Below are 27,303 nucleotides of genomic sequence, written 5' to 3' on the forward strand. Positions count from 1 at the left end.
TTACCGTTTTCATTCTGAAGATATACCCAAATCCAGGCAAGAAGGGATGGCATGAAGAATTTTGAAAGAATGCATACATGGGCACAACCACTTGCAGACTCAAAGCAAGACTATGGAGTTCTACTTTAAGCAGAAAATTGTTGGGGTCCTGAAGTAATCCCCCACTGATTAATGATGACAAATTCTAATGGGATTATTTTAAAAGTGAAAGTCTTCTACATTTAATATATAATTCCATCAAAAACAAAACCTGAGAATCTTCCTGTTCAAGCTATTTGTTCTGTCCCAGACTACACTAGGGTTTCTGCTGCAATCAAATCTTGCTTTAAATAATTGTCATAGTAAAACATCTGCTCTCTAGAAATATTATGGACTCCAAGATACACTCTACAGTAGACCAGTAACACAGGGAAGAGCAGCATAGTCACGATACACTCTACAGTAGACCAGCAACGCAGGAAAGAGCACCGTGTATACTATTGTCATTCGGGAAAAGAAAATAAAACTAATCATGAAAAAAGTCTATAAAACTGAAGAAAATTAAGAAAAGATGGCTGAACCCCCCAAAAGACAATATTCATGGTTGGGCAGGAATGTGTAAATGGCAAGTGACATCAGTGATAGCGTTTGGAGATTCAATCTCTAGTCAGTGCTCTGCAAGCCCAGCCACTGAAGGTTCACATAGTCTAAAAGAGCAAAGAGAGTTGAACACAGCAAAGCCCAATTTCTTAAAGATACACTGTACACCGTTTTTTTATAGTGGCAGAAAAGATATCAGGGTCTGATTTTCCTCAATCTGTCAAATTACAGAAGAACTGCAAGTCTTTGCATGGATAGAGCAAAATATGGGATTCTTAGATTTTGGCAGGTGTTCAATATGCAGCCCACATAATCACATGTTAATGACTGGATTGTGCTAATCAGCGTGCATACCTGATCCCTTCATGCCCAAGGGGAAGTCAACCATTGCAGAGCAGTTAGTGTTTCTCCTTCTGATAAAGACTTGATGACATGCCAGGTAAGGAGAAAAACTTTTCCAGAACGTGTCTTTATAAAGACCTATGACATCGCTAATAAAACCAAGTAGGACAAGGCCACTGAGACTTCCATAAGCATCAAACCATTCCTAAGGAACATTCCAGCACCATTTTATTTTTTATTTAAACAGCCTAGATTTGAAAAAACCCTTTTAGAGTACACTGGAGAAAAATAAAACAGCAAAGAAACACAACAGGGAATGATCCAGGCATGAGAGTTACAGTGGAGTATCAGTGTGTTAAACATACAGACAAGTTTCCTACTTCACAGCCACATCAAGGCTTAAGAAATTACATAGAGTGAAACATGGTTTTGCTCTGTAGAATTAATTGCAAATAAGTTTGTGATTAAACTTCTGAGATAGATTTTTAAAACGAAATAGTACTGTGTGCTAATTTCAAAGTTATGGGAAAAGGAAATCCTTACTAGAGAATACTATTCGGTAGCTTCTGGGCCACAGTTGAACATCTTCACTTAACACCTAACTTTTAACTCAAAGTTGAAAGAATTTTCAAAATCAGAAAACGAGAAAAGTAGTGTGGTGGTTTGAAGGAGAAAGGCCCCATTGGGTTTATGTGTTTGAATGCTTGGTCCCCAGTTGGTGGAACTCCTTGGGAAGGATTAGGAGACGTGACCTTGTTGGAGGAGGTGTGTCACTTGGGGTGGGTGTCTTAGTGTTCTATTGCTGTGAGGAGACATTATGGCCAAGGCAACTTTTAGGAAAGCTCTTAATTGGGGCTGGTTTACAGTTTCAGAGGCTTAGTCCATTAACTTCATGGCAGTGGCCTGGTAGCATGCATGCAGGCATGGCCCTGGATAACTAGCTGAGAGTTTTACATTCAGATCCTCAGACAACAGACAGACAGAGTGACACTCAGACTAATGAAGGTTTTTGAAACCTTCTACAACAAAGCCAGCCTCCAAGAAGGCCGCACCTACTCCAGCAAGGCCGCACCTCCTAATCCTCTCAAACCTGGGGACTATGCATTCAAATACATGAGCCTATTGGGACCATTCACATTCAAACCACCACATAGTGTATTGAGATTTCAAAAGCACATGCCATTCCCAGTATGTCTCTCTCTCTGCCTCATGCTTTGGATCAGATGTGAGCTCTCAGCTACTGTTCCAGCACCATGTCTTCCTGCCTGTGGCCATACTTCTTGCCATGAGGGTCATGAACCCACCCTTTGAAACTCCTATTCAGCTATTTTTTCTATAAGTTGCCTTGGTCATGGTGATTTGTCACAGGAGAAGGAAAGTAACTAAGACAGGTAGTGACTAACTTTCTCAAGAAGCCTAAATCTTGCCAGTTTCTGAATTTTTCCCAAGAGGCTCAGATATTGGTCAAACACCACACAGTAGACATAGATCAACCTGACCTTCTGCATGAGGACTACACACTAGTCAGACCAAGTGAACCACACTTTCTGAATTACAATTCCAATAAAGGTATTGAAATTAAATTCATCTAGGCGGTGCCTTTTATCTTAAATTACTAAATCTCTTTCTCTCACATATATACACAAAAAACCTTGGCAACAACTCAACATTCTTAAATCTTTCAAAAAGAAGCAAGATGAGAAATCTTCTAAAAGTCTGTCACAACATGAAGTGTAGCTGAAGATTAAATCCTCAGTAAGAATTCCTGGACTATGCTATCACACAATGACAACAGCCCTGTTCCCAGAAATGGTACAAAGTCCACACCAGAAATTTTATGACTCCAAGTGAACTATGTAAAACACTCCAGAGCTGACTAGCAACTTCTCTGGGCAAGAAAGGCAGAGAGGAGTAAAAGATTGCAAGTAAGGAAACATTGTTCCTGGTCACTACTTATTAAATGTCTGACATGGCTAGTATTGTTTTCTTTTAATTAAAACAAAGGACAGTCCTGGAATCTTTTATTCATGTGGCTCTTACTTTTCTGAAGAATGAAAATCGCCACCTAAATCTTGCTCATTTCTCTATTTTTTGAGAGTTTCAATAGATTGATCAGGTACTACATAAGTCCTATGGCAGGGTGCAAGTAATCAGCACCAGACACCCTACACTTGCTAACCTAGAGTCCTAATACAAGTAAGGAAAGCTATTTTATTTGCATCTCTAAAATAAGGGGTTCAGACATTCTGGGTTCTTTCAAACTCAGATATAGATAAAAACATTTTGCCTAAAATAAATATCAATATGATTGTGAATATAAGTGCACAAGGGCATATGTGCAAGAATCCTACTTTAAATTTTATTGTCACATTATGCATTTTTCAAGAAAGACCTGTCATGGACAGGGGGTATGGCTCAGTGGATAAAGCACTTCCCAGTCAGCCAAGTTTGAATCCCCAGGACTCACATGAAAGCCAGGCAGGTAAGGTAGCCATCTTGTAATCATAGAATCTGTGAGTTAGAGACCAAAACTCTGGAAAAAGTTAGCCAGACTAGGTAAAGTGGCAAGCCCTGGGTTCAGCAACTGATAGGTACTGAACTACCTATCTCAGTAAATAAAGTGGGAAGAGTAGGGGAAGACAACCAATGTCGTCTTCTGTCCTCCATAAACACATTACACATGTGTACTCCCAAACATATAGCTGTGCATATTAATCCCACATACACGCATACACACTTGCACTCTACACATAAATGCAGAGAGAATGGCAGACCATTGATGCCTCACCCACAATTGCATGTTCTACCACAGAAGTGCCCACGGTTTGATCAGGTATATGTCTATTCCCTTGTTCTTGATCCTCAGTGTCACTTATTTCACTCAGCTTTTACTAAGCTCCTGCCTTTGTGCTCTCCATGAACAACTTTCCTAACTGTCCACTCTTCCAGCCCCATCCCAGTCACACCTACACAGTAGTCAATGTGATCTATTAGAAAGCTAAATAAAGCGTGATTGCTGTCTTGCTTAAAATCTCCCAATGGCTTCCTCTTCCATTTGAAACAAAATTCAAATGCTTCATTAGCAACTTTGGGTCTCTATTATATATATATATATATATATATATATATATATATGTATATATATATATATACCTTGTAATAATATATATATATATATATATATATTCTGCCTCCTTGACTTCATTCCAGATCATCTCTCCTCTCTAGTCACTCTTGCTGTGAGCCATTGTTCAAATGCACTAGTCAAAAGATGATTTACTAACTGCTAAATCACTACCCACTTTGGTTGCAGGACATTAAGAAATCACAAACTGACTAGGAAAGTCACTCCCTGATGGCTAGCTTTTGAAGTAATAACAGTAAGTGATATCCGGGCCCACTGGAGCAGGAAAGACATTTCCCAGTACTAGACCCTTCATGCTACAGCATCAATCTGCCAGGAAAGATGTTTCCACTAGTGTAATCATAGTATGACTATTATGATAGTGACCAACTTCTTTCTGATTGGATCTGAGACTTGCTCTATTAGAGGGAGTTCATGTCTAATACTGGCACAATAGTCCATGACTCGCAAGATCATAGGTCCTAGTCAGGGACAGACTGAGGCTGTTTCACTAAATGGACAATTGTCAAACTGTCCTCTCAATATTTATTTTCATACCTGTATAGTAGTGCTACTCCCAACCTTGGTCAGAGGAATTTCTTATTGCAGTTGGTAGTAGTTAATGTGGAGACTCGCAACTGGTCAAAGTGCTGACTTTAGGTACTCAGCAATAGATGGATTGTTTATATTATTCTCTCCATATCTAAGGTTTAGGGAACATCATGGAAGAGTGGGAATAAAGGACATAAGAGCTAGAATATGAGGAGGAGCATTGTGGAATGCTGCCTTCTGAACATGACATGGCTGGTGCACACATCGACTCATATCAGTGGTGGTTACCTGTATAAGACCTGAACAAGATCAAACCGGTTAAAATTCCAGCATGGATGAGGAGGGATTGCTTAGGCTCCATCCCTATCTAAGGATATGCCTATTGGTAAGTAGTCTGTGCCCCAGTGGATGGCTCTACATCCTTTCACATGTGTTTAACACTAATTGAACTCAGAGAACTAATATAATTTATTAATATAATAATACATTTTTTAAAAAGACATGAAGTCAAAAAGGAGCTAGGATGGTAGTTCCCACAGAAAGTTGGAGAGAGGTGGTGGACAGGAAGTGGATAAATATATATATATATATATATATATGAAATTTACAAAGAATAAAAACATGTTTCAAATCCAAAAATGTAAATAATTTAAGTAATAAACTTTAAAAAGACTTTTGTACTTATTACACACTTGCTAGGTGCCCACTCCAAATCTCTGCACAGTTGACTTGTTCCAAACTTCAGCTCAAGATTCTCATCTCCAGCAAGTTCTTCCTTCTGGGCTGCTGTTCTTCTCACTGGATTTCCCTACTGTTTGAAATGTCTTACTCTGAGACCGTGTGCTGTGTAAATTCCATTCAACAGAGACCTGATATTATTACAAGGTAGTCTTGGTATCTGAAACCAAGTGAACACTCCAAACTCCCTTACCAATGATGATGAAGATGACAGCTCTTTAAATTATATTTAAGAAAAAACAAAAACAAAAAATTGTACTGGAAGGAGAACATAAAACAACATACACCTCTCTACTCATTTATTTGATACAAGTTGCTACATATAAATACCTTCACAACATAACCACCAATAAACAAATCTGTGTATTTTCAGAGACATTTACTAGCAATACCTAGGCTCACATATCCTTTCCACACTTGGAAATTGTATGGGAAATTACCACATATGAGAATAGATACTGTCACTGCAAGCTATCACAAAGATGTTCCTTTACGCTGACATACGAAAAAAATGGTGCTCTACACATTTTAACATGGAGAAATTATGTAGCTACATTGCTTATAAACAGCACAAGGCCAATGAGAACAATAATACATGTCACTGAATGGTGCCAATGTTCCTGTGTCAAAAATGTATTGGTACCCTACAGCCGTGACAAAAACAGAGTGGCTGTACACAAAAGTGAAAAGCACTTTTTATTTGTACTAGCTTTTCAACCATTAAAAACAAAGTCACCAATTGCTATAAAATACTAAATTTAAAAACAGATGTTCTGGTTTCTGTAATTCTTTAAAATATTTCTAAATGCTTTATATTGCATTAGCCTGTGAATTCCCTTCCCTGAAGTCTCACTCCTCCTTCTGTGCTTGGATTGTTATGCATTGTTTTACTTGTTGGAAACTGTGTGGCATTTTATTTTGTTGAATTTCTACTTCAAAATAATCAGAATTCTAGCATGTAACTTATTTTCTAGTCAAGTGATGAAGACTGGCAGAATTTCATTGCTTTTTCTACCTTGGCTTAGAGAAAGCCACCTCTCGGGTTTTCATAATTCCCAGTGACACTCTTTTGAACTCAGTAGACAAAATGCTGTCAGGTATATGAGGACCATTGTAGAAACTAATTACAGAAATGGAAGAGGTCCTAACAAATGTGTTGTGGTTTGCACACTCATTCTTAGCTTTTGTTTCTCTGCAGTATTTTATGAGACTCAGCTGATGGAAAGGGAGAAAACTACACACAAACAACAGAAGCAAACAAGACCCACTGACGAGAACTGCAGAGTCAGGTCTCTGCGCCAATGCTCTTCTGGACATCACATTTAATGAGATGATTAGAATTTTACTTCAGTTACAGACTTCCTATTCCAACACACACACACACACACACACACACACACACCTCACATGTTTGCAGATCTGGCAGGAACCTAAAATTCTCCCTTGTTTTTCTTTACAAAAAAACAGAACCTGACTGGTGACCTGATCTGCGGCCTAGGTCATCATAGGTCTGAGGCTACAGTTGCCACATTGTTGAATCTATCTGTGAAGAGGGAACACAAAGAGAGTCTCCACATGCAGCTGCTATTTCCCATTTGTTAAATCCTTTTATTGCACCATATAAGTACACAGCTGGGAAATGCTATAGAGTGGGAGTTAAACAAATATTTTGGCTTCCCAGTGTTCAGAGAACACAAAAGCTCTAGGAGAAAGCAGAGTGAAAGTTTGGAAACATTTCTATGAGAATGGTCTCTCACACTAATCTATAACATGCTTGCAACCTTAGCTATTTTATACTACCATAAATCATATGTAACAGAAGTTACTACATATACATTAGTATCTAATTTTTTTTGACAAATTCTGCATAACCAAAAGTTTCAGACTAACTCAGCAAAGCAACTTACCAAAAATAAAGTTTTTCTGGTAAAAATAAGGAAAGTGCCCTCTGAAGAATCAACTTGAACTGTATTGTCCCTGCCTCTACCCACACATTTTCCATTCCAGTTACTTCTATTTTGTCAGGCCTGCACATGGCATAAAAGCAAAACTATCTTGAACCAATCCCTCTCTGTGTCCCCTCTTTGTCTACACTAATCCAAGCTACTGTAATCTTTCATCTAGATTTCTGAAACAGAAATCCCAGTGGCTCCCCCCTGCTTTCACTCTGGACGCCTGCCCGTCCATTCACTGTGCTACAGTTGGAATTATCTGCGAGAAATGTTCTTCAGCCCTTCAAAGGCTGCTCCCACTGCACTCAGATGAAATCTCCCCGCCACAATGCCATCTCCGAGGTCTGTGTGATATAGGCCCTATCTGTTTTTCCAACCACTTCTGATGTATCTTCACTCATTATCCTCCGACCACAAAGACCATCTTGCATTCCCTTAAATTAATTTATGGTTTTATCACCTCAGACACTCCACATGCACTTCTCTCTCAATGGATTTCCTCTGCCCTGCTCTGACTACTTCCTGCCATCCTTAGCTTGGAGAGGGCATCCTAGTCATCTATTCAAAGTTAGACTTGCTTCACTGTGCTTTCAGACCACATTCTGATCTTCACAGCATAGTCACAATGTTAACTGTGTATGTATTTGCATATCTATCCCCTGTCCAACAATGCAAACTTCAGGATGGCATGCATCACATCTGCTTCACCATAATACAAATGAAGTTAGTAGAAAATCTGGCATCCAGAAGGTACCCAGTAAATATTTGTTCAAATAAAGACCACGCAGAGTCTTATTATCCTGCTGATGAGCAAGGAACAGAGACTGACTGTCCATCTCGGCCATGCCACCTTAGAGACAAGGAATGAACAAGTTCAATCAGAAAATGTATTTCATTCTTGACTCATATATTTGCTTTCCCCTTCTCTTGGAAGGTAAATTTCTAGCCAGCAAATTGTACACGGTTGATTCCCCACAAGCCAAAGATAATGGCACTGGGATCTGATTATGCTGCATGTACTGGCTTTTCAGGAGCCTAGTCTATTTGGATGCACACCTTCCTAGACCTGAATGGAGGGAGGAGGGCCTTGGACTTCCCACAGGGTAGGGTACCCTGACTTCTCTTAGGACTGGAAAGGGAGGGGGAGCGGGAGGGGAGAAGTGGGAAGGAAATGGGAGGAGGGAAGGAGGTGGAAATTTTTAATAAATAAAAAAAAAAGAAAAACAAATGACGTCATTTGGGAAAAATCTGGAGATTATCATTTTAAGTGAAATAAGTTAAATGCACAAAGACAAGTATCTCCACCACATATGACATTTAAGCCGAGTATGGAGGGAGAGGGGAACATTGAACTAAAAGGACTATTAGGAATGTAAAAGAGCAGAGAAAGACGGTGCTTAAGAAATGGTAGTAGAGCAGGAAACTAAAACAAAAATTCTATATGCATATGTGGAAATGTCAATGAAATTTGTTAATCTGTATAATTGAGATGTGTTAACAAATAAATAAAAAGTCTTTGGATCCTGGAATAAAACTAAAATTATTCAAGACTTGCTTCATTCATCTTTTGATCCCCACCCCCTTTCTTCCTATTGCTCCAGAGCATAGGCTGTGTCTACAAAAATCGTTTGAAAATAAAACTTCCTTCCTATATAAGTCATCCATCACCATATGTGCATTAGTTAGTAAGGCATTCTGAATGATATCTTGTTTTTTGTTAAGGAATAAAACTCTCATTGTCTACTTAAGATTTTTTTTCATTAACTTAATTTTTGGTTACCCACAAGTTAAGAAATGCAAGCCAGGGTTGAAACTTCTAATTTAATAAAAATAAATTAAGGTTCTAGTTTCTTCTAGCTGATAAAAAAATAAAAAGGCTTTATTTGGAATAGATAATTAAGTCACTCCTAAGGTTTCTATTTTGATGGTTAAACGACAGAATTTACCATGGGAAAGCTTCCTACTCTCCTCACAACCTGATATGTCATTTCTGCTTATAGAGGAAGCCAAACAGTCTGAATAGTTACCCAGGAGCCATGCATGTCCCTTTGAAATTAATATGTAAGTACAGGAGGAAAATCTTTATTATAAATCAAAACTTGCCATTAAAAATGATAGATTCCAAAACTGTCTTACTGAAGATGTAGTCATGCTAGGATCTCATTCAAATGGATATATTTGCTTAACTTAATTTCTCAATATTAATACACAACTGCACTTTATTTTACTTCCTATTTATGACATTATTAAATTCATCACATTAAACTGGAATAGAAAAATAAAATAGTTGACTTCTTTTTTAAAAAGTAAATCAATACTCTTTTGTCAAGGGGACCTAATGGTGGGACATAGCCTAGATCACAAACTGCTTTCCAAGTTTTCCCAGTTACTAAAATAGTAACAACTGTACCTCTCATGTTTGTTTTGTGACCTGACCAGGAATAACACTGAAGCCATGTATTTTAACTTTCCTCCAAACACCTACTAATAATGAGGATGTAGACATAGTCGGTAGCAGTCGCCAGACTTTCAGTGCTCACCATTCTTTGCTGAGATGACAGAACGCTGTCCCAGTCAGCATCTTGTTGAATGGTACTGACAAGCGTCGGTAGCTCCTCAGAGTGAGGTTTGTTGTGCATTATGGGGTGCAGAGGCAGATGGGAGGCCGCATGTTGGTCACTGCCCTCTTCCTTTTCCCTTGAGGTCAAATCCTGGGTCATTGTTTCCTCTCCATCAGTTGTACAGGCAAATGGAGAGGTGGCTTGCTTGGAAGACATTCTTCTGCAGAAGAAGGGAAACACCATGGATTAAAGAGGACTCTCAACAACAAAAGTAGAAATCATTCATTGTATTTGACTAATTTGAGCATAAAATAAAATAAAAATCCTTGAAACTGAGAGAGTGTAAACCACAGACAAAGGGTGGATTGCTTATCTGTTTTATGACTCCTCTTTACTTCCACTATCTAACCATCTTCCCGCTAACTGCTGCATATTTCCCCTCATGTAATCCCCAAATAAGATCTTTGTAAGTTTTCTCGATGTACGATATATGTATTTGTATGCCCTTCCTCCTAGTTTTCCCAACTGGACTATGAGTTTCTGGAGAGTGACTAGATTGGTGGTTAGCAATGAAAGGAACAAGCGAATGAACTGACTAATGAGTCAGTTTGAAGAAAAACTTCAGAGCAAAAACATCTAACTTTCTCCCATAGCTCTGAAGGATAGAAATAAGCCTAAGTAGAAAACAGAAACTGAGTAAATAATTTGTTCCTAATATGCTAAGCAATTTGGCCATGATTTCCTAGCTTACATCTTGATTGTGAATGCCAGACCTTACACCAATGTGAAGCTTTTCTGAAGACCTCCAAGATACAGTAAGTATTGCTTGTTAACTTTTAAGTGACATGTTGACTGAGTGACTTCTAGAGTTAGATAAATCTTATAACAACTTTGTGACATTTGACTTGAGTTTTTGAAGTAATTATACCTCTATTTCATGACTGAAAGTACATACATGATTTATATCATTTATTATGAAAAAATTAAATGCTTACTGTGCAACCAAAAGCTCGTAAACCAGCATCATTTGTTGAAGTCTCCACATGAAACAACCAAGAGACTGCGTGATGAGGCCTTCATTTTGTACTTTATATGAGATCAGAAACTGTGATGTTATACAAAATTACAAAACTTTGAAACATCACTTTAGAAAGATGAATTTCTTGGGGAAGTGGTTAGTGACCAAACCACTAAAAGTTTACAGATTGAGGGAAGAAACAATTTTTCCCCTAAAACTTCACGTTGACTTTCATTTATTGTATTTCCTTTGAAACTGCTGTGTAATGAAGGGAATACAATCGCCACCTTAATTGCTCTTTAACATTAATTGATTTCATACCATTTTTAAATGCACAAATCAGTTAACATAGGGAACCACATGAGCATTTTTCAAATTAGCAAATCATTAACTTGCCTGTACTGTTTCTACAGACAAATAAATACTGATTAAAGGGTCTAGAAATCTGAGATTAACAGTTAAATTTACAAATCTGTCACATGCTTTCATGAATATTGCAGTGAAGGAAATATCAAGTGCAAGGAAAAATAATTAAGTTAATTCCAATTTAAACAGTAGTTTTTATGTAGCAGCCCATGTTTCACATAGGATTTAACAGCTAATGCTAAATTTCTCACAATTAATGAGGGGGCTCAGAGTTAGTATCCTACAGTGAAAAACATTAATAGAAGATCAGCTAATCTAATTATGCACAGTTCTAAATAAAAGTATTGCAGGCTTTTGAAGTGCTTTGAAACATATTAAAATGCTGATACCTACTTATAATAATCATTGTACAAATACTAAAACTTTCATCTATTTAGATAAGACTGGAAAATAAAATAGGGAAAGTGTGCAGAAGAATAGCTCTATTCTCCCTAAAAAGAGAAACTGAATGTTCTAAAGAGTACTGTCTCAAAGACTCAGACGCATTCTAAGTGACTTCTCTTGGTACTAACAAATGGACATATACATGTACACATGGAAAATCACAACCAGAGGATGGATTTTAGTATTCAAAGTCACTACAGAACCTGCTGCACTGGCCCCAGAAATACTAAAGCAAAACCAGGCAATTATAACTGTCTTGCAAGTTATCAAGGGTGATCACAGACAGCAAGAGTGTTTTCATTGTTCAGATAATGGGCAGTTAGTGTTAATCACACACAATAAAAACAAATGAATGAGTATACTGCCACCTTTTAAAAACAGTTAAATACAAGTGAAAGTCATAACCCAAAACTCAGAGTGACTTTGGTTCTCCCTACAAATACCTCTTATTACAAAGTTATCTGGTGCCTTCCAACAGCAGTATCTGTGATTAATGCTTAAGTAAAAAATAATCAGGCTACAAAACCCAAAAGTGCAAACAGTCTCTTAAAGAATCATTTTGATGACAGACTATACTGGTTAACAATAGTGTATGCTCCTAATTAAACAACCCTGCAGCTGTAAAAATAGATTCAATCTGTCCAAAGCTATGAGTTGAGTTTAAAGGCTGGTTGGTCAGCGGGGGCTGACTGAGAAGCAAAGGACAATGGCTCTGGGCTCTGATTGTTCTTCATGGACGGGCTCTGTGGGAGCCTTCTCAGCTTGGTCGATCACCTTCCTGGACCTGGGGGGAGTTGGGAGGACCTTGGTCTTAGCATAGAGTGGGGAACCCTGATGGCTCCTTGGCCTTGAGAGGGAGGGAGGGGAGGTATGGGTGGAGGGGAGGGGAGGGAAGGGGGAGAAGGAGGGGAGGGAAGGGGGAGGAGGAGGGGAGGGAGGGGGAGGAGGAGGGAAGGAGATGGAAATTTTTTAAATATAAAAAGAAAAAAAAGAAAAATAAATAAATAAATAAAGGCTGGTTGGTGAGAGTGTTTTTCTTAAGGAAGGCTGGGTCCTCAGTCTTAATCAGCCAATAAATTATTTCCTGCAATTACATTAAATAGAAAATTATCTTCAAATGGGGAGTGTTAATTGAAAATCAAAATTCAGAGGGAAGTTTAGAAATTACACGCTGAATACAATTAGTGGGGAAAGGCTTCACCTCTCCTCCATCAGCAGTCTTCTGGTGAGCCCTCCAGTGACCAGCAGAGCCTGTTTACACTGGCACACAAGCTGTCTTTTATTTTACACCCACAAACACAAATGTGTATCCAGGTTGTAAATAGCAGATAGGCTGCCAATATATTAAAGCCGACTGTTCATCCTCAGCTCACACCACAACTGGGACAGAGGAGTAGGGGAGGTAGGAGAACCAGGTAAGGAAGTCACGCCTGGCTCCCCAGTCCATCCCTTTGTAACGAGGTCAACATGCTGTGTCCCAAGAGCACTTTTCAGATCATACTTTACTTCCCCCACTGTGTTTGTTTTATTACCATTCTTAACTATGTTGTACACAGAGGAAAAGAAGACTCTTGTTCTCTCACCAAGGTATTTCCTTTTGATAAAAATGCTGGGCTCTTTCAGTTTGTTCTCAACAGTAGCTTTGTCGTAGTATCGCATTATTCTAGGTCAGTAGTTCTCAGCCTTAAACAATTCCTCATGTTGTGGCAACCCTCAACCATAAAATTATTTTGTATCTAGCTCATAACTGTAATTTGTTATTGTTATGTATTATATTGTAAATGTCTAATACGCAGGGTATTTTATATATGACCCCTATAGGGGTTGCAACCCACAGACTGAGAACAACTGTTCTAAGTGGTGTTTTTGTTTGTTTGTTTTATAGGAAAATGCACACGACTCACTTTTAACACATATTTTTTTAAATATTACAATCATTGTGTGTGTGTGCCAAGCATGCATGTGTGAAGGACAGACAACAGCTTACAGGAGTGGGTTCTCTCCTTCCTCTGTATAGATCTTAGGGATAAGACTCGGGTTGTCATTGCTTTTAGCTGCAAGCGCCTTTATCTGCTGAGCCAGCTTGCTATTGTGTAATTTAGAAAATAAATCATAGATTTACTATTGGATCTAGTTTGCTAATTTTTATATGTAAATCGTTATACAATCTTTCAATTTAACTGATACATCCTCATTCATTTCCTTTCTTTAGTATTGCCCTTTTTCTGTTGTTTTAACATTGGGTGAGGGAATGGAGGGGGAGGTGCAAGTATGCACTTGCCAAGTAGTGCATGTGGAGGTCAGAGGACAACTTTCAGGAGTGAGCTCTGCTCCAGGAACTGAACTCACATCAGGCTTGCACAGCAAGCACTTGTGAGTAACCTCACTTTGGCACTCTTGCTAGCCCTAGAATTTCCGTTCCGCACATTTTCCTAGAGCGATTGGACTGCACTCTAGAAAGCACAGACACTCGGCTTTGGTGAGACCCTTACTCCAACCACTATACCCAGTCACCTGCTTTAGGAATCCATGAATCAAATACACCTTGTTAAGTGAGATTTTCCAGCTTTGTGTGCAATTCTTGCCCTTATTTTGAATGCACACATGAATGATACTATGCCTCACAAAAATGTTCCCACCTACTCCATCCCTCTGTACATCAGCTAGCACCTTACCTAGCTATGTCCCACACAACTAATGAGCAAAAAAAATTAAAATCCTTGTGAAAATGGAAGATTTTTATGTGACTTTACTTTGTTTTATTTTTGCTCTATTATAACTTAAAAATCATTCAAATGAATTGTTTTTTTAATTTGTATTAAAAAAAATATCTTCCTAGTCAGAGCCCCTGAAAACAGGGGTTTATAATGGAAGTGCTGACACAACCCTACTAAAGCAGCGCAAATGTTGCCGCTATAATACACAAAATCAAGTTCTATTATTCTCAACTCTCCTCGCTCATGGGATTTTTCTTTGCTGTGCTCCCAGCCAAACTGCTGAAGCATGAAAAATTTAAATGCAATCAAATGTGCCCAATTCTACTTTACTAGAACAAGTGTCTACAGTGGTACAATCTTAAAAGGAAATGCAACAGATTTGTTTGGTGTTTTTTTTAACTGTTTATTTATAATACAGTGCATTGGAGATCAAATAAAAGAGGAAATTACACTCACATGGTACCAGTGTATTGACTACACAGAGCACATTATAATCAGAGAGGAAAACTACATTGTCAACTTATCACACTGGTTAAACAAGATGGTTTTCTGGGGCATAGCTATTATCAAGGAAAACCTCCAAAAAGAATTGTATTGCATGTCTTTGGGACATGTAAAACTCAGTTCCCATCATATGTTCCCAACGCTCGAACTGTCTCTGCCCAACATATCAGGTGAATTCTCTGAATGCGAGACCATTGGAAATAACTTCCAGTTTAAGATTTGGGGGAACAAGATGCATAGAGATAATGCCTCCATAATTAATAATGCTCCAGGATGCCAGCAGGAACAGGTCCATTTCTATAAAGTAAAAAACCCTCCACTCCAGTCCTACAGCAAGGTATGAATGCTTAGGTCATTACAAAGTAACTCAGATGGTAAAAGTACTTCCTGTTCTTGAATAGGAAAGGCAAAGAGGTCTGGGCTATATAGAAGAAAGGATGTTGGGCTTCCATCCATATATTAAGTCCTCTGCTTCAGAAGAGTTTGCTTATGCATAACTGTTCAAATATGATAGCACAAAAATATTTTTTGATATTTCCTTACTTTTTGATTATTATCAAATAACACTCACTTTGGGGGTATTTTATACTTATTATTCAAAAGAATTACGTACCTGTGTTTGTGTGTGTGTGTGTGTGTGTGTGTGACAACAATGAAAAAGGAAAAAGAGGCCATGAATTTGAAAAAGAGCAAGGAGGGGTATATGGGAGGGTTTGGAGTAAGGAAAGGGAGAAGGAAATGATGTAATTATTATAATCTCAAGAATAAAGCAATAAAAACTAAAAGCAAAAAAGACATGTTGTTCTAACATAAAGCAGCACTTTAATAGTTCATTTACTTATGAGAAAAAAATTTAAAGTTCAGTACAACGCTTACAGTTATTATTTTGAAGATCTGTTCTGGAAAATTCATGTAGACTCATCCCAGTTAGAGAGGTTACTTGAATACTACCCTTGATCTGATACTGAGAAACTGACTGGTTTTCCAAAACATAACATAGTGCTTTTGACTCTAAGGAGCATGAGTAACAGATACACTCAGCTGCCAAAATGCACAATGCCCAGGAACCTCACAAAGGATTCCAGTCCACCCAGCCCAGGGCAAAGAATGACTTCCAAACCTCTTCCTGTGCCTCTAATTCCCACGTTCAGGGACTCGAGAAGGCTATAAGGAAAAGCTTAGCTCTAAAGTGAAGAAAGTCCTTGGGGGCTGCAGAGATGGCCCATTTGGTGAAGAACACTTGTTGCTCTTGCAGAGGACTTGGGTTCGATTCCCACCACCCACATAGTAGTGGACAACCCTCTGTAATTCTGGCTCCAGGGGGTCCAGTGTCCCCTTCTGACATCTGAGCTCACCAGGCACCTGTGTGATACACAGATGTGCGTGCAGGCAGAACATCCATTTACACAAATAAATAGATCTTAAAATGTTTAATTTACAAATAATAATCAAATGAAGAAGCTCCTTGTAGGACCTTCCCCTGGAGAGGTCACAGCTACTGCTGGGTCTCTGTGTTCTTTGAAGCCACAACCCCGTGTCATCTCCACTCCACCTCCAAACGCCCATGGGCTTTTACAAGGTTTTTCTTCCTTGTCCAAGTTTAATAAGCAACTGACAGAATGCAAGAGTAGTGCTCTCAGGGTTACTGGAAAACCTACAACCCTGTCTTCCTCCAAGCATCTCAGTCCCTCTCTCAGAGTTTCTATAGAGCCACTGAGTAGTAAAGCCTGTTAGGAACCTCATTGATCTGAGCAAGCTGCAAAGTTGACAGAGCTGAGGCAAATGACATACACTTGATGTGTGAGTAAGAAGGGGCTTAAATTCATGGGTCTTGACTTTCTTAAGGCCTCTAATTTTCCATACCAATGCACCAAAATTGTCACCAAAGGCCCTCTGAGGTTGTTACAGAACAGGAACTACCTGGAACAGATTCCTCTCAAGTCATCAAGAGTTTGTGTCTCTGGTGTCTATATTTAGCTGACAATGTTGCTGTCACTTTATATAGCTTAAGACTGTTCTTTGGACTAGAGCTCATATGTCTTGGAATGCTTTGACTCATGAATTGTTTCTCCTGATAATGTTACATCACGTAACCACCTCTGTCTAATTGGTCAGTGTCTGCTAGAAGGCACAGGCAACCCGCCCAACGACTGGCCTCTGGTTGACTGCCTATGGAAAACCTAAAATTATCACATTTGTCCCTGTGTATCCAGTTTCTTTCTAAGATCAAAACAACTTGATATCATGGAGCCACTACACTTTTTGCTTGATAGAAATAAAACTGAGTTTTCTCAGTTTATCTACCAGTAGCTGTTGGAAATTTTGCTTTGGAAAGCCACTACCAGAGAATATAAATAAAATCAGTGGCTTGACAGTCAGATCAAAACCAAACAATGGCTACTATAAATACACACCCTAACTCAGAGGGTTTTAATCAAGCTCAGCCACTGTACAGCTCAACTGAAAGACCTCTTCATGGCTTGTGTGCAAGAAGGCTGTCTAAAATAACAGCATGAGGATTTATTCCCACTTAGAACATTCTCTTCACAGGGGATGGGAACCCTAATTTTTCAAGGGGTGTCCCCACCAAGCCGAAACCAATCCACTAATAAAAGTGTCCAATTTGGGGACATCTTATATGCTTATTAAGAAAAGTCACAAACTAGAGTCACATCTCAGACAGAAAGTATAAAAAGTTATCCCTGCATTTATTTTCCCACTCTTCCTCCACTGTGACTTTCTAATTAATATTTTCAGAAAAGACAGAGATGAAAATCGGATACTACTGAGATATTTTTTTCAATACGAAATCTCAAACATGGCGATATTGGGCAAAATTATGTAAAGAGGCTGATTTTCTAGGTTCCCTTCAGATACATAAAGCTATAGGGCAATTCTCTCTGGTAAGGAAATATCGCACATTTTAGATTCCTATCCAAGAAGGGTGAGAAAGAAGAGAAGGCAGGGAGAAGGAAGAGAGATGGGGTGAGAGAAAGGAAGAAGGAGAGCAGTGGGGGTGGGGGCAGAGGAAAGGGAGGGGAGCAAGAAGCCTGGCTTTACAGCTCATTTTCAGTTTGTCTCCTTAATGAAAACCTCACTGCACAGTCCTGAAAACCGTCTCTGAAGCATTTCTGATTCAGCAGAGGTTACACAAGCATCAAAGCAGTTAAATATAGGTGCCAAACCGCATTGCCAGGAGCTCCCAGTGCTGAGAGTTAGTATTACCTGACAGCTTGGTGAATATAAAATTACTTGTTTCTCCAATTGAAGACAATCAAATTGTCACCTTCCATTGTAATAATGCACAAGTAGTGATCAGCAAAGTGCAAACATAATTACCACAAAGAAAACAAAAAATCAAATCTAAACCTCTCTACAGAGTAAACACATCTATCTGGCTCCCCCAATAAGGAAAACGCTTTAGTCCTGAGTGTGCGATGCAAGCTCCATATTGTGTAACAATAAGATTTATTAGTCTTACATCAAGTAAAAATGGAAAACAACAAGAAACACCGATTTATAGAGAATGAAACAAATATAAATAGGAGCCTCACAGCCTTACTGACAGGGTGCAAAGACCTACAGGTGACATCACTGTGGCTTACACCAATTCCACTCAGCAGCACATCTATCACAAAAAAAAAAAATCCTCGTCTCCAGAAATTTCTTTCTAGCATAGACTCCTTCCTGAGAGTGGGACTCCAACCTCATTAGCTTTTACATAACTTTTCTTTAAAAGAGAAAGAAGCTATATACTTTGTCTTCTAAATTGGCTCAAATTTTTGAGGTTGGAAATTTATCCTACAAATTAATTATTTCTATAAAAATTTAGAAAAAAAACTAATTCTTTTTGAGACCTTAAGTATCTGAAAATCTTGCCCAAGACTGGTGACAGAACTGACTCACTCTCCCAAGGACTCCATAACTCCAAACTGGTTTGGCTTTGAAGCTCTAAAAGCTTGGACTGGCTCTCCCACACACTGATGATGCCATGGTCCAGGCAAAAACTATTATCATCAGTATCCTGACACATGAAAAGGAAACCTACCACATAAAACTCTATTAGCAAAGTAATTAATGCTCTTTTATATCTAACTCTTTTATATCTAACTCAAAATTTAAAATGCTCAGATTCAGATAGTTCCCTCCAATAAGGTAACACACACACACACACCCTTCCCTTTCCCCAAACACTCCCACTTTAGAGGACTCTTCTTCCATCATCAGTGTTCTTCCTTTACTAGAAAGATGTATATGGTTGCTAAGTCTGGTCCTCTACTTCTGCCTCTCACCTCTGCTCTACAAAGTCTCACTTCTAATCACTCACCCACAAGTAGCTAGTTTAGCAGAGGAGCAGAGAGACCTGCACCAGGTGAAGGAACAAACTGGGCACCATCAACAGCTCAGGATTGCCTGAGCCTGAATCTAAGAACACAAATCAAAGAGTGACAATCTGATATGTCACTCCCTGACTGGACACTTCCTTGAGACCAGTCTGAACTCTCCTCGCATTCCACTTTCTTCATTCTGTATTGTCAGGGGAGTGTAAGAGATGCTCACACAGGCACACAGAACACACAATCAGAAACTCTAGGTAGGGAGAACCAGAACGGAGAAGTCAGGTCTCAGGGGGCAAGTTTTGACTATGATATCTGATAAATTTCCTGTTGTCTAGTGAAACAGTTGGATGAGGGGGGAATAAAACTTTTAGAAAATTATCATTTCCCTCAATCTTACAGTTTTCATGTAACATAACAACCTTTTTCTTTCTAAGAGATCCTTACACAGTAAACATCTCCTAGCTAAGGAGATGTGACCAGGAGTTTTGAACTTCAGAGATGTTCATTCCTTGACATTCCCAGAGACAACACAGAATATCCACAAGAAGAGGCATGCCTCGTCAGAGAAACACTGCTAGGGCTCCCGCAAACACTGTCACAGGCTCTGTAAGTGGAAGAAAAGATTTTTATCCGATGTGACCATAGACGGACTCCCGCCTGTCCTGTTCATTGCTGGATCTCAGTGCCTGGCAGCATGCACCGCGCCTTACAGATGCTCAGTGGTGCTAGGAAGACAGGCAGAGGAAAAGTAGAAAGGGCATAATAAGCAAATGGATCATTCTTTTATACTTAAGTGAACAATTACAAGCATTTGCGTCACATGCTGAGGCTGCCACTATCACCTCTATTCTGCCCCTGTGCTCTTGATCAAGCCTCTCCCTGCTTTATTTCTAAAGCCCATGATTACCTTTTCTAGTCCCGATATTGAATTCTCTTCCTTCCCTGAAAGGCCCCAAACAACCACAAGTTGTTAATATTAAGATACACTCTGCAATGCCATAGCAACAGAATTTAAAACTAGCTTCATCAGAATTTTCTACAGTGCCGGGCGGTGGTGGCGCATGTCTTTAATCCCAGCACTTGGGAGGCAGAGGCAGGCGGATCTCTGAGTTCGAGGCCAGCCTGGTCTACAAGAGCTAGTTCCAGGACAGGCTCTAGAAACTACAGGGAAACCCTGTCTCAAAAAAACCAAAAAAAAAAAAAAAAAAAAAAAAAAAAGAATTTTCCACAGTGCCTTCCCTTGTTTACTCAGGTCCAGAAGAGCATGATTTCTCAGAGGTGTCCATGCTCCTCACTGCCAGCCTGCCTCGGCTGCATCAAACTTCCCTGGTGATGTCTCTCAGGCCCTCCTTGCTCACCATACTTATAATTACCTCAGGACAGGGTTTACTGCGCATCAGGCTCAAACCCCAGCAACCTACTCTAAACTAGCTTGTCTCTTTCATTTCCTTCCCCTTTCAAATGAATTGCTGCCATTCCATCTGCCTCCACTTTCCTAATCAAAACATCAGTAGCTTTCCCTTGGAGACACAATGAAACCAAAACTCCTGACCCAGGCATTCAGAACCCTGCACCCGAATCCACCCAGCCTTTCTAACCTGCCTTCTCCCGGCTACATCTTCACGTTCCACTCTGCGTATGCTGGTAGTCTCAAGCTTTGCTCAGGTTTTCTGCCTTTGTTCTACCTACTCCCCGTCATTTCCCTCACCTCCCAGAAAGTCATTCTTGCAACATTTATTCAATATTTGATACACACACCCTACACAACCTTATTTTTTTAAGAAAATTAAAGAATGAGAAAACATAAACAATTGTATAAATTATCCCAACTAGGCTTATCGAGTTTCCAAGAAAGAGAACAAAACTACATGTTTCTCTGCATCCCCTGGTGCCAACCTAGTATAATATTTGGTGCAAAGACAAATCAGTAAATCTTGTCCAGTTGTTTATTTATTTATTTATTTATTTTTTTGGTTTTTCGAGACAGAGTTTCTCTGTGGCTTTGGAGCCTGTCCTGGAACTAGCTCTTGTAGACCAGGCTGGCCTCGAACTCACAGAGATCCGCCTGCCTCTGCCTCCCGAGTGCTGGGATTAAATTGTCCAGTTGTTTAAATGCTATGAAGAAGTTAGGAGGAACAGGTAGGCATTAAACTAACCATAGAAACAGCAGCTGTAACAGGAGATTTAAAGTGAAGAATCAGTAGATGAGGGAGGAGGGGGGAGGGGAAGAGGAAGGTGGGAGGAGGGGAGAAAGGGAAACTGCGGCTGGTATGTAAAATGAATAAAAAAATTCTAAAATAATAAAATGAAGCTTCTAAACCAATTCCATACACAATTAAGTGTCTCCTCTTCCCACATGTTCTGAACCATTAAATACATTTCGAATTTTAAACATAACGACAATTAAAAAGCCACACCAATCATTAATTTATGTTTCCAGGAACATGAAAAAGATGAGCAAATGTGGTAGTAAATGGATAGATGATGGTTAGACAGATGGACATTGGAGAAATCACTGAAAGATGCACAGTTTCCACTGGAAGCTTAGAAAGTCCTTGCCCGATGCTCTATGTTACTACACACAGTGTGAGCTCATGTTCTCAGGCAGCTGTAGGAGTTAGGTGATGTTTCTGCTCAGTTTAATAATAAGGAAACCAAAGAACAACACTGCTTATTTTTAAAAAGTTAAAATAAAACTTAAGGCCAAGTGAGATGATACATGCCGATAATTCCAGCACTCAGGAGGCAGAGACAGGAAGATAGTTCCAGGTTCAAGGCTTTCTCAGTGTACATAGGAACTCAGAGGCCAGCAAGGACCATATAACAAAAACCCTGTCTCATAAAGACAAACATAAAATAAAACAGCACTCACCCAAGGCCATACCAAGCAAATAGAGGGCAGAATGCTGGTAGTCTAACTCCTAGGCAGAAAATAGCATTAAAGATTTTTTAAATATAAACTATTAGTTCTTTCCAATTATATGAATCCTTCATTACTAATATATTCCATCCATATAGAATTTTGTTATGAAAACGGTGTGCGTTTGTATGTTCTAAATTGTTCACTTAATTAAACCTTAGTGGAAAGACCCATTTTCGTTTGTTTTCTTTTAGGCCTGAGGTATAGTTCAATGGCAGAGTATTTCCTAGCTCTGGATTACTAGTACTTTAAACATGAAAGATAATTTCTAATCCTAGATTTGGAGGTTCTTGATTACTAGATAACAACTGGGAGTGGGGACAGAGGTAGAGACAGGCAGAGAGAGATGAGAAAGGAGAGGAGAAAGAAGAGGCAGGGAAAGAGGGGGAAAGAAGAGGAGTGGTGTGGTAGCTGAATGAGAATGGCCCCCACAGGCTCATATATTTGGATGTTTGGATGCAGTTAGTGGTACTGTTTGGGAAGGATTAGGAGGTGTGGCCTTGCTGGAGGAGATGTGTCACTGGGGTGGGCTGAAGCCATTCCCAGTTCTCTCTCTCCTCTCCTCTCCTCTCCTCCCCTCTCCTCCCCTCCCCTCCCCTCTCCTCTCCTCTCCTCTCCTCTCCTCTCCTCTTCCTCTCCTCTCTCCTCTCTCCTGTCTCTCTCTCCTCTCTCTCTCTCTCTCTCTCTCTCTCTCTCTCTCTCTCTCTCTCTCTCTCTCTCTCTCTCTCTCTCTCTCTGTCTTGTGGTTGTTGTCTCAACATCTAAGCCCTTAGTTACTGCTCCAGCACCAATGCCTACTGCCTGTTGCCACACTCCCTACCATGATGGCAGTGAACCTTAATGAGGTTCCCCAAATTAAAAGCTTTCTTTTACAAGTTGCTTTCATCGTAGTCTGCCATGGCAATAGAAAAGTGACTAAGACAAGCAGGAAGAGGAGGAGGTTGTTGAACAGGCCACCCTGACTCTCATTCCAGGCACTTTGACAGCAAAATCAGTTGAGCAAGTAACTACAGCTTCTAGTACAAGAGACTGGGAGGGAGGGGCACTGTAGTTTCTAAGAATTGTTTCTTAACATAAACCATGTTTTTCTAGCTTGTATTTTCTGGTAAACATTGATTACCCACATATAACTATGTCCTTAAATGGTCAATAGTAAAATACAAGAATATCACTGCTCATTCATTTCAAGGTCTAGAGAATGAGAACCAAATTTCTACTCACCAGCTCTGACCACAGAAGCCACCCTGGACACAGGTCAGGGCTGGAACCACTTCAAGAGATACGGCTCCTACTGCTCTACCATCTAAAAAAGCAGGTGTCAGGGGAGCCCTGAGGGAAAGGGAAACAAGAGCTCTTGCAATGTTCATTTAGCTATAACTGTTCAGCTGATCCCAATAAGGGCACAGGAACTCAAATAGCCTCTTAAAAACTTAAAAACTGACGACTGCGTGGGATATTACGTATACCCTAACTTCTAGGGAAAGAAGCAGAAAAGCTTCAGACATGAGGACATGAATTGTTCTGAACTGTCACTGTCTGTCACCAGCAACACAGATTTCTGCATTTTTCTTATGTGCAAAGCAGCCTGCCTTCACAGATAACCAAGGTGCCACTATCATGGGTTTTCCCTCCATATCTCTGCAACTTTCTACCTTCCTTATAGCTATTTGCTTTAAATTTCTCACTTGCATTTGCTGGTAGCATATTACCATAAACAGCTCCAGGAGAACACGAGAATCCAATTGTCTCCATGAATCACTGCACAGAATTGTTTTGTTTATCATTATGAAAGTCAAATGTGGCTGCCCACAGTCTTGCATATTAAGGGACTCTTTACTGAGCACCTAACTGCATCTATCAATCTAAGAACCTCTGGCTTTCCCCAACTCTGGTGTTTGCTGTAAGAAAGAATTGGATATTATTCATAGTCATGGGCCCCGATCATGAACGCATGTCTTTCAACTTCCCAAACCTGACTGAGACAGTTATCTGGATGACTTTTAGTACTGCCATGCCTAGTCTATCATCTATTTAGATTTCTTTAAAAATAAATATTTATTTGTATCTATGGTGCCTAAAGCTGGAAAACACCCTACTTGTCTTAACAGAATCTATTGTCAGATGGAAGACTGGTATGGTTTGAAGATTTTGATATGGAATTTAAATCTTGGACCCCTCACTTAATAGACCTATGGACTGGAGAAATCACTTAATTTTCTGAGCCTCCCTATCCCCATTTGTACAACAGAGGTCAACTCATGTACCTTTAAGTTGATGTAAAGGTTAAACTAGTGACTGTGAAAGTACCTAGCATTTAGTAGAAATAGAAAGAGGGCTAAATTACTCCAATAAAAGTTAAAGAAAAAATATTTGGGCCCAAACAAAATCAATAAAAATTCTTAAAGGAAGAAATTCTGAATTTTTAGAAACACACATTTAAAGTTCTACTCAGTGAAAGTTTCCTAATTTCAGTCTATCTATGACCCAGTAAATGGACCAGTGAGAAAGTACATTTTATAGAGAGAGGCTCATACACAACACCTCTGCGGAGAGCTGCAGATAAGACAGTCTTTACACTGGAAAGACCAGATCCTACTGGCCACTCTACTGAGAGCTGTTTTCCAAGAACAGCGCAGAGTGCGAGACGGGGGCTGCTTATTTGGGCCTCCCTATGTCCATCTCCTTCCTTGATTTTCAATAGCAATAAACAAACAAACAAACAAACAGTCCAAAAATTTGGATACTGTCACCAGCTGATTTAAATTGATTTTTAAACAAATCAATGTTATTACAAACCATACTTCCATTAGTACTGAGATTAACTTGACAGTACACAGAAGTCTAAGCCACCCATGTTTCCAAAATGCATGAATGCTTTTCAGAGTACACACTTGCTTTTCTTTCGGGGAAACCAGCGAGCGCCCTGAGCAGCAGTGATTCCCGGCCCCGCATGAGAGGCTCCAAAATGCTTCTTGTTTTACACAATTTTCTCTATTTCTAAATCAAGTCGAGGAGCCAGTTCCTAGGGCTGTGCTAAAGAACCGCAGGGCAGCTTCACAGGCTGACTGGAGACCCAGGACATGCATCCTCTCACTGCCGTTTACTTTAAAGAAGCAAACGTGTCCTGTTGGGAGCTTTAGTGACTTAATTGTTGCAAAATAGATGTTCTTCTCTGAGGCTCAGTCAAAAATGTTATTCACCACCGCTTGGGGTGCCTGTTTGTATGATTTGAAGCTGAATGTCCCAATAGGACAAACTCGCCTGAGGACGGAGCTCATAAACTGTGAGGTTTCTAGGTTAGCTGGATAAGAAAAGAAACAAATAAATATTTTGAACTTTGCCAAGCACTACAGGGAACAAACTCAGGGTGTTTGTTGCTCAGAAAAAAAAAATATAGAAGAAACAAATGACAGAATAAAGGGGGTTGAAGTGAAGAGAATTAATGAAGCACTGTTGTAATTCATTTCTCAGAAGTCAATTCAATGCACTACAGTTTCATGGAAAAATGCCTTTATTTAATATAGGTACAATGTTCAGCTCTGTAAATCCTGATAGGATAGCAGTCTATCTTGGTTAAATTGCTGTGAGCATTGATCACTCTAAGTTCTTTAGTTAAAGCACACCAGTAATTCCCCAGTGGCCTGCTTGACAATTGTACCTATTTGAAATATTTATCACAATAAAATATTTTCATTAGAGAGATATCTTTACCACAGTACATAAGGTACGTTGTCAGATGCAACATGCCTTAGAAAACAGCAAGGAGTGAGGGACAGGCTGATCTTGCCGAAAGAGTTCATGTATGAAGTCTGACATTCTTCCTACATAATAATATACCAGGACCTTACACTACACAAGAACAAGAAATACGTGCATTTTAAAAATCTAATAAATACTACTCAGAAAGGTGTATGTGTATTAAACCCCCAAGAATATCAAATCCTTTTTTAAAAAAAAATTCATTACAATTCCCTAGCAAAATTAAAAATGTCATACAAAAATGTCTTTCAAGTTATTAGATCGTTACCGTGACATCAGCAGCTCCTCACACACAGTCATCCCACCCAATCAGGGAGGCTTTGAAGTTTCGAAAATTAGAAGGGAGAGTAACACAGTTAAGACCTGTGACAGCTAAAAGAGGCACAAATCACTCACACGAAGTGGCTGCTCCTCCACGCTTCAATTCGGCTTTCTCTTGCCACATCAGCCAGGACTTCAGAACTCGAGGGCATAGCCCTTTGACACCTTCCCAAATCACAAAACCACTAACTGCCAACCAAAAAAAAATTATTTAAAAAATAAAAGCTAATTATTCTTTCCTGAGTCCCAGGCTACCAAGTGCTGCCATGGCTTCAAACAGCATCTAGTCTGCTTAAACAAAGCAGTGTCAATTCTGTTCAACAATTAAGAGAGTTAAAAGCATAAAAGTCGATGGAAGAAGTGAAGACTGCTGGCCTGTGGGGAGATACAGTACCCACATGCCTTCTGCCACTGCTGCTACAGTTAAGCAAACTTTACAAGCTAGTCAAGCCATCATGCAATAGAGCCTATTTGCTGAGCAACAGTGGAGCTTTGTGGTCGGCCTCACAGTTGACAGTAAGTTATGAGCCCTTTGTGAGCACAGGGGAAGGGAAACAGAGATCGGAATTTGGCAGGAAAATATAATACAGAATTCTCCTGTCTGTGGAACCTGAATTTTTGTGAAAACAATCAAGCATTGTTGAAAGAAAGAAAAGCAACTTTGACAGATGAAATATAGAGGGGCCCCTTTTAGGAAAACAGTAAACAAAGCGCCATTCAGGCCAGGTCCATTCTGTCATTTATAAAGATAGCTCCTTCTGTGTGTGAGAGTGTACAGCAAAGAGTTCAGATTCAACAAATCAAGTGTAAAATCTCCCACAGTCCCCACTAAAAAAGCCTGCTAGGAAAAGACAGGAATGCCAAAGAGAAAAATATCACAGTTTTTTCTGTGTGGTGGAGAGGACACAATGGGGAGAAGGGGTGAAAGGGGCTCTAAGAGAAGTCTAGAGACAAGCCAAAACTCTAACAATTGTTCATTATAAAGGGCTAATTTTGTCAGAGACAGGAAAAGAGAAGGACACTGGAGATCACTCAATAGAAATATGAAAGGAAGAAGCCATTCTTC

General features: G+C 39.5%; 1 protein-coding gene across 10 annotated transcripts in view; it reads right to left on the reverse strand.

The window, feature by feature from the left end:
- The window catches only part of Sox6 (SRY-box transcription factor 6), a 371,593-nt gene that overhangs the window by 310,247 nt on the left and 34,043 nt on the right, over window positions 1–27,303 (reverse strand). For all 10 annotated transcript variants that reach the window (XM_038332186.1, XM_038332161.1, XM_038332179.1 and 7 more), the window contains one exon: window positions 9,828–10,068. In XM_038332186.1, the coding sequence (XP_038188114.1) occupies window positions 9,828–10,064 (237 nt within the window). In that variant the 5' untranslated portion in view covers window positions 10,065–10,068. The remainder of the gene's footprint in view (window positions 1–9,827; window positions 10,069–27,303) is intronic.

The sequence above is a fragment of the Arvicola amphibius genome, chromosome 1 (genome assembly GCF_903992535.2).
Source record: "Arvicola amphibius chromosome 1, mArvAmp1.2, whole genome shotgun sequence".
Taxonomy (NCBI): domain Eukaryota; kingdom Metazoa; phylum Chordata; class Mammalia; order Rodentia; family Cricetidae; genus Arvicola; species Arvicola amphibius.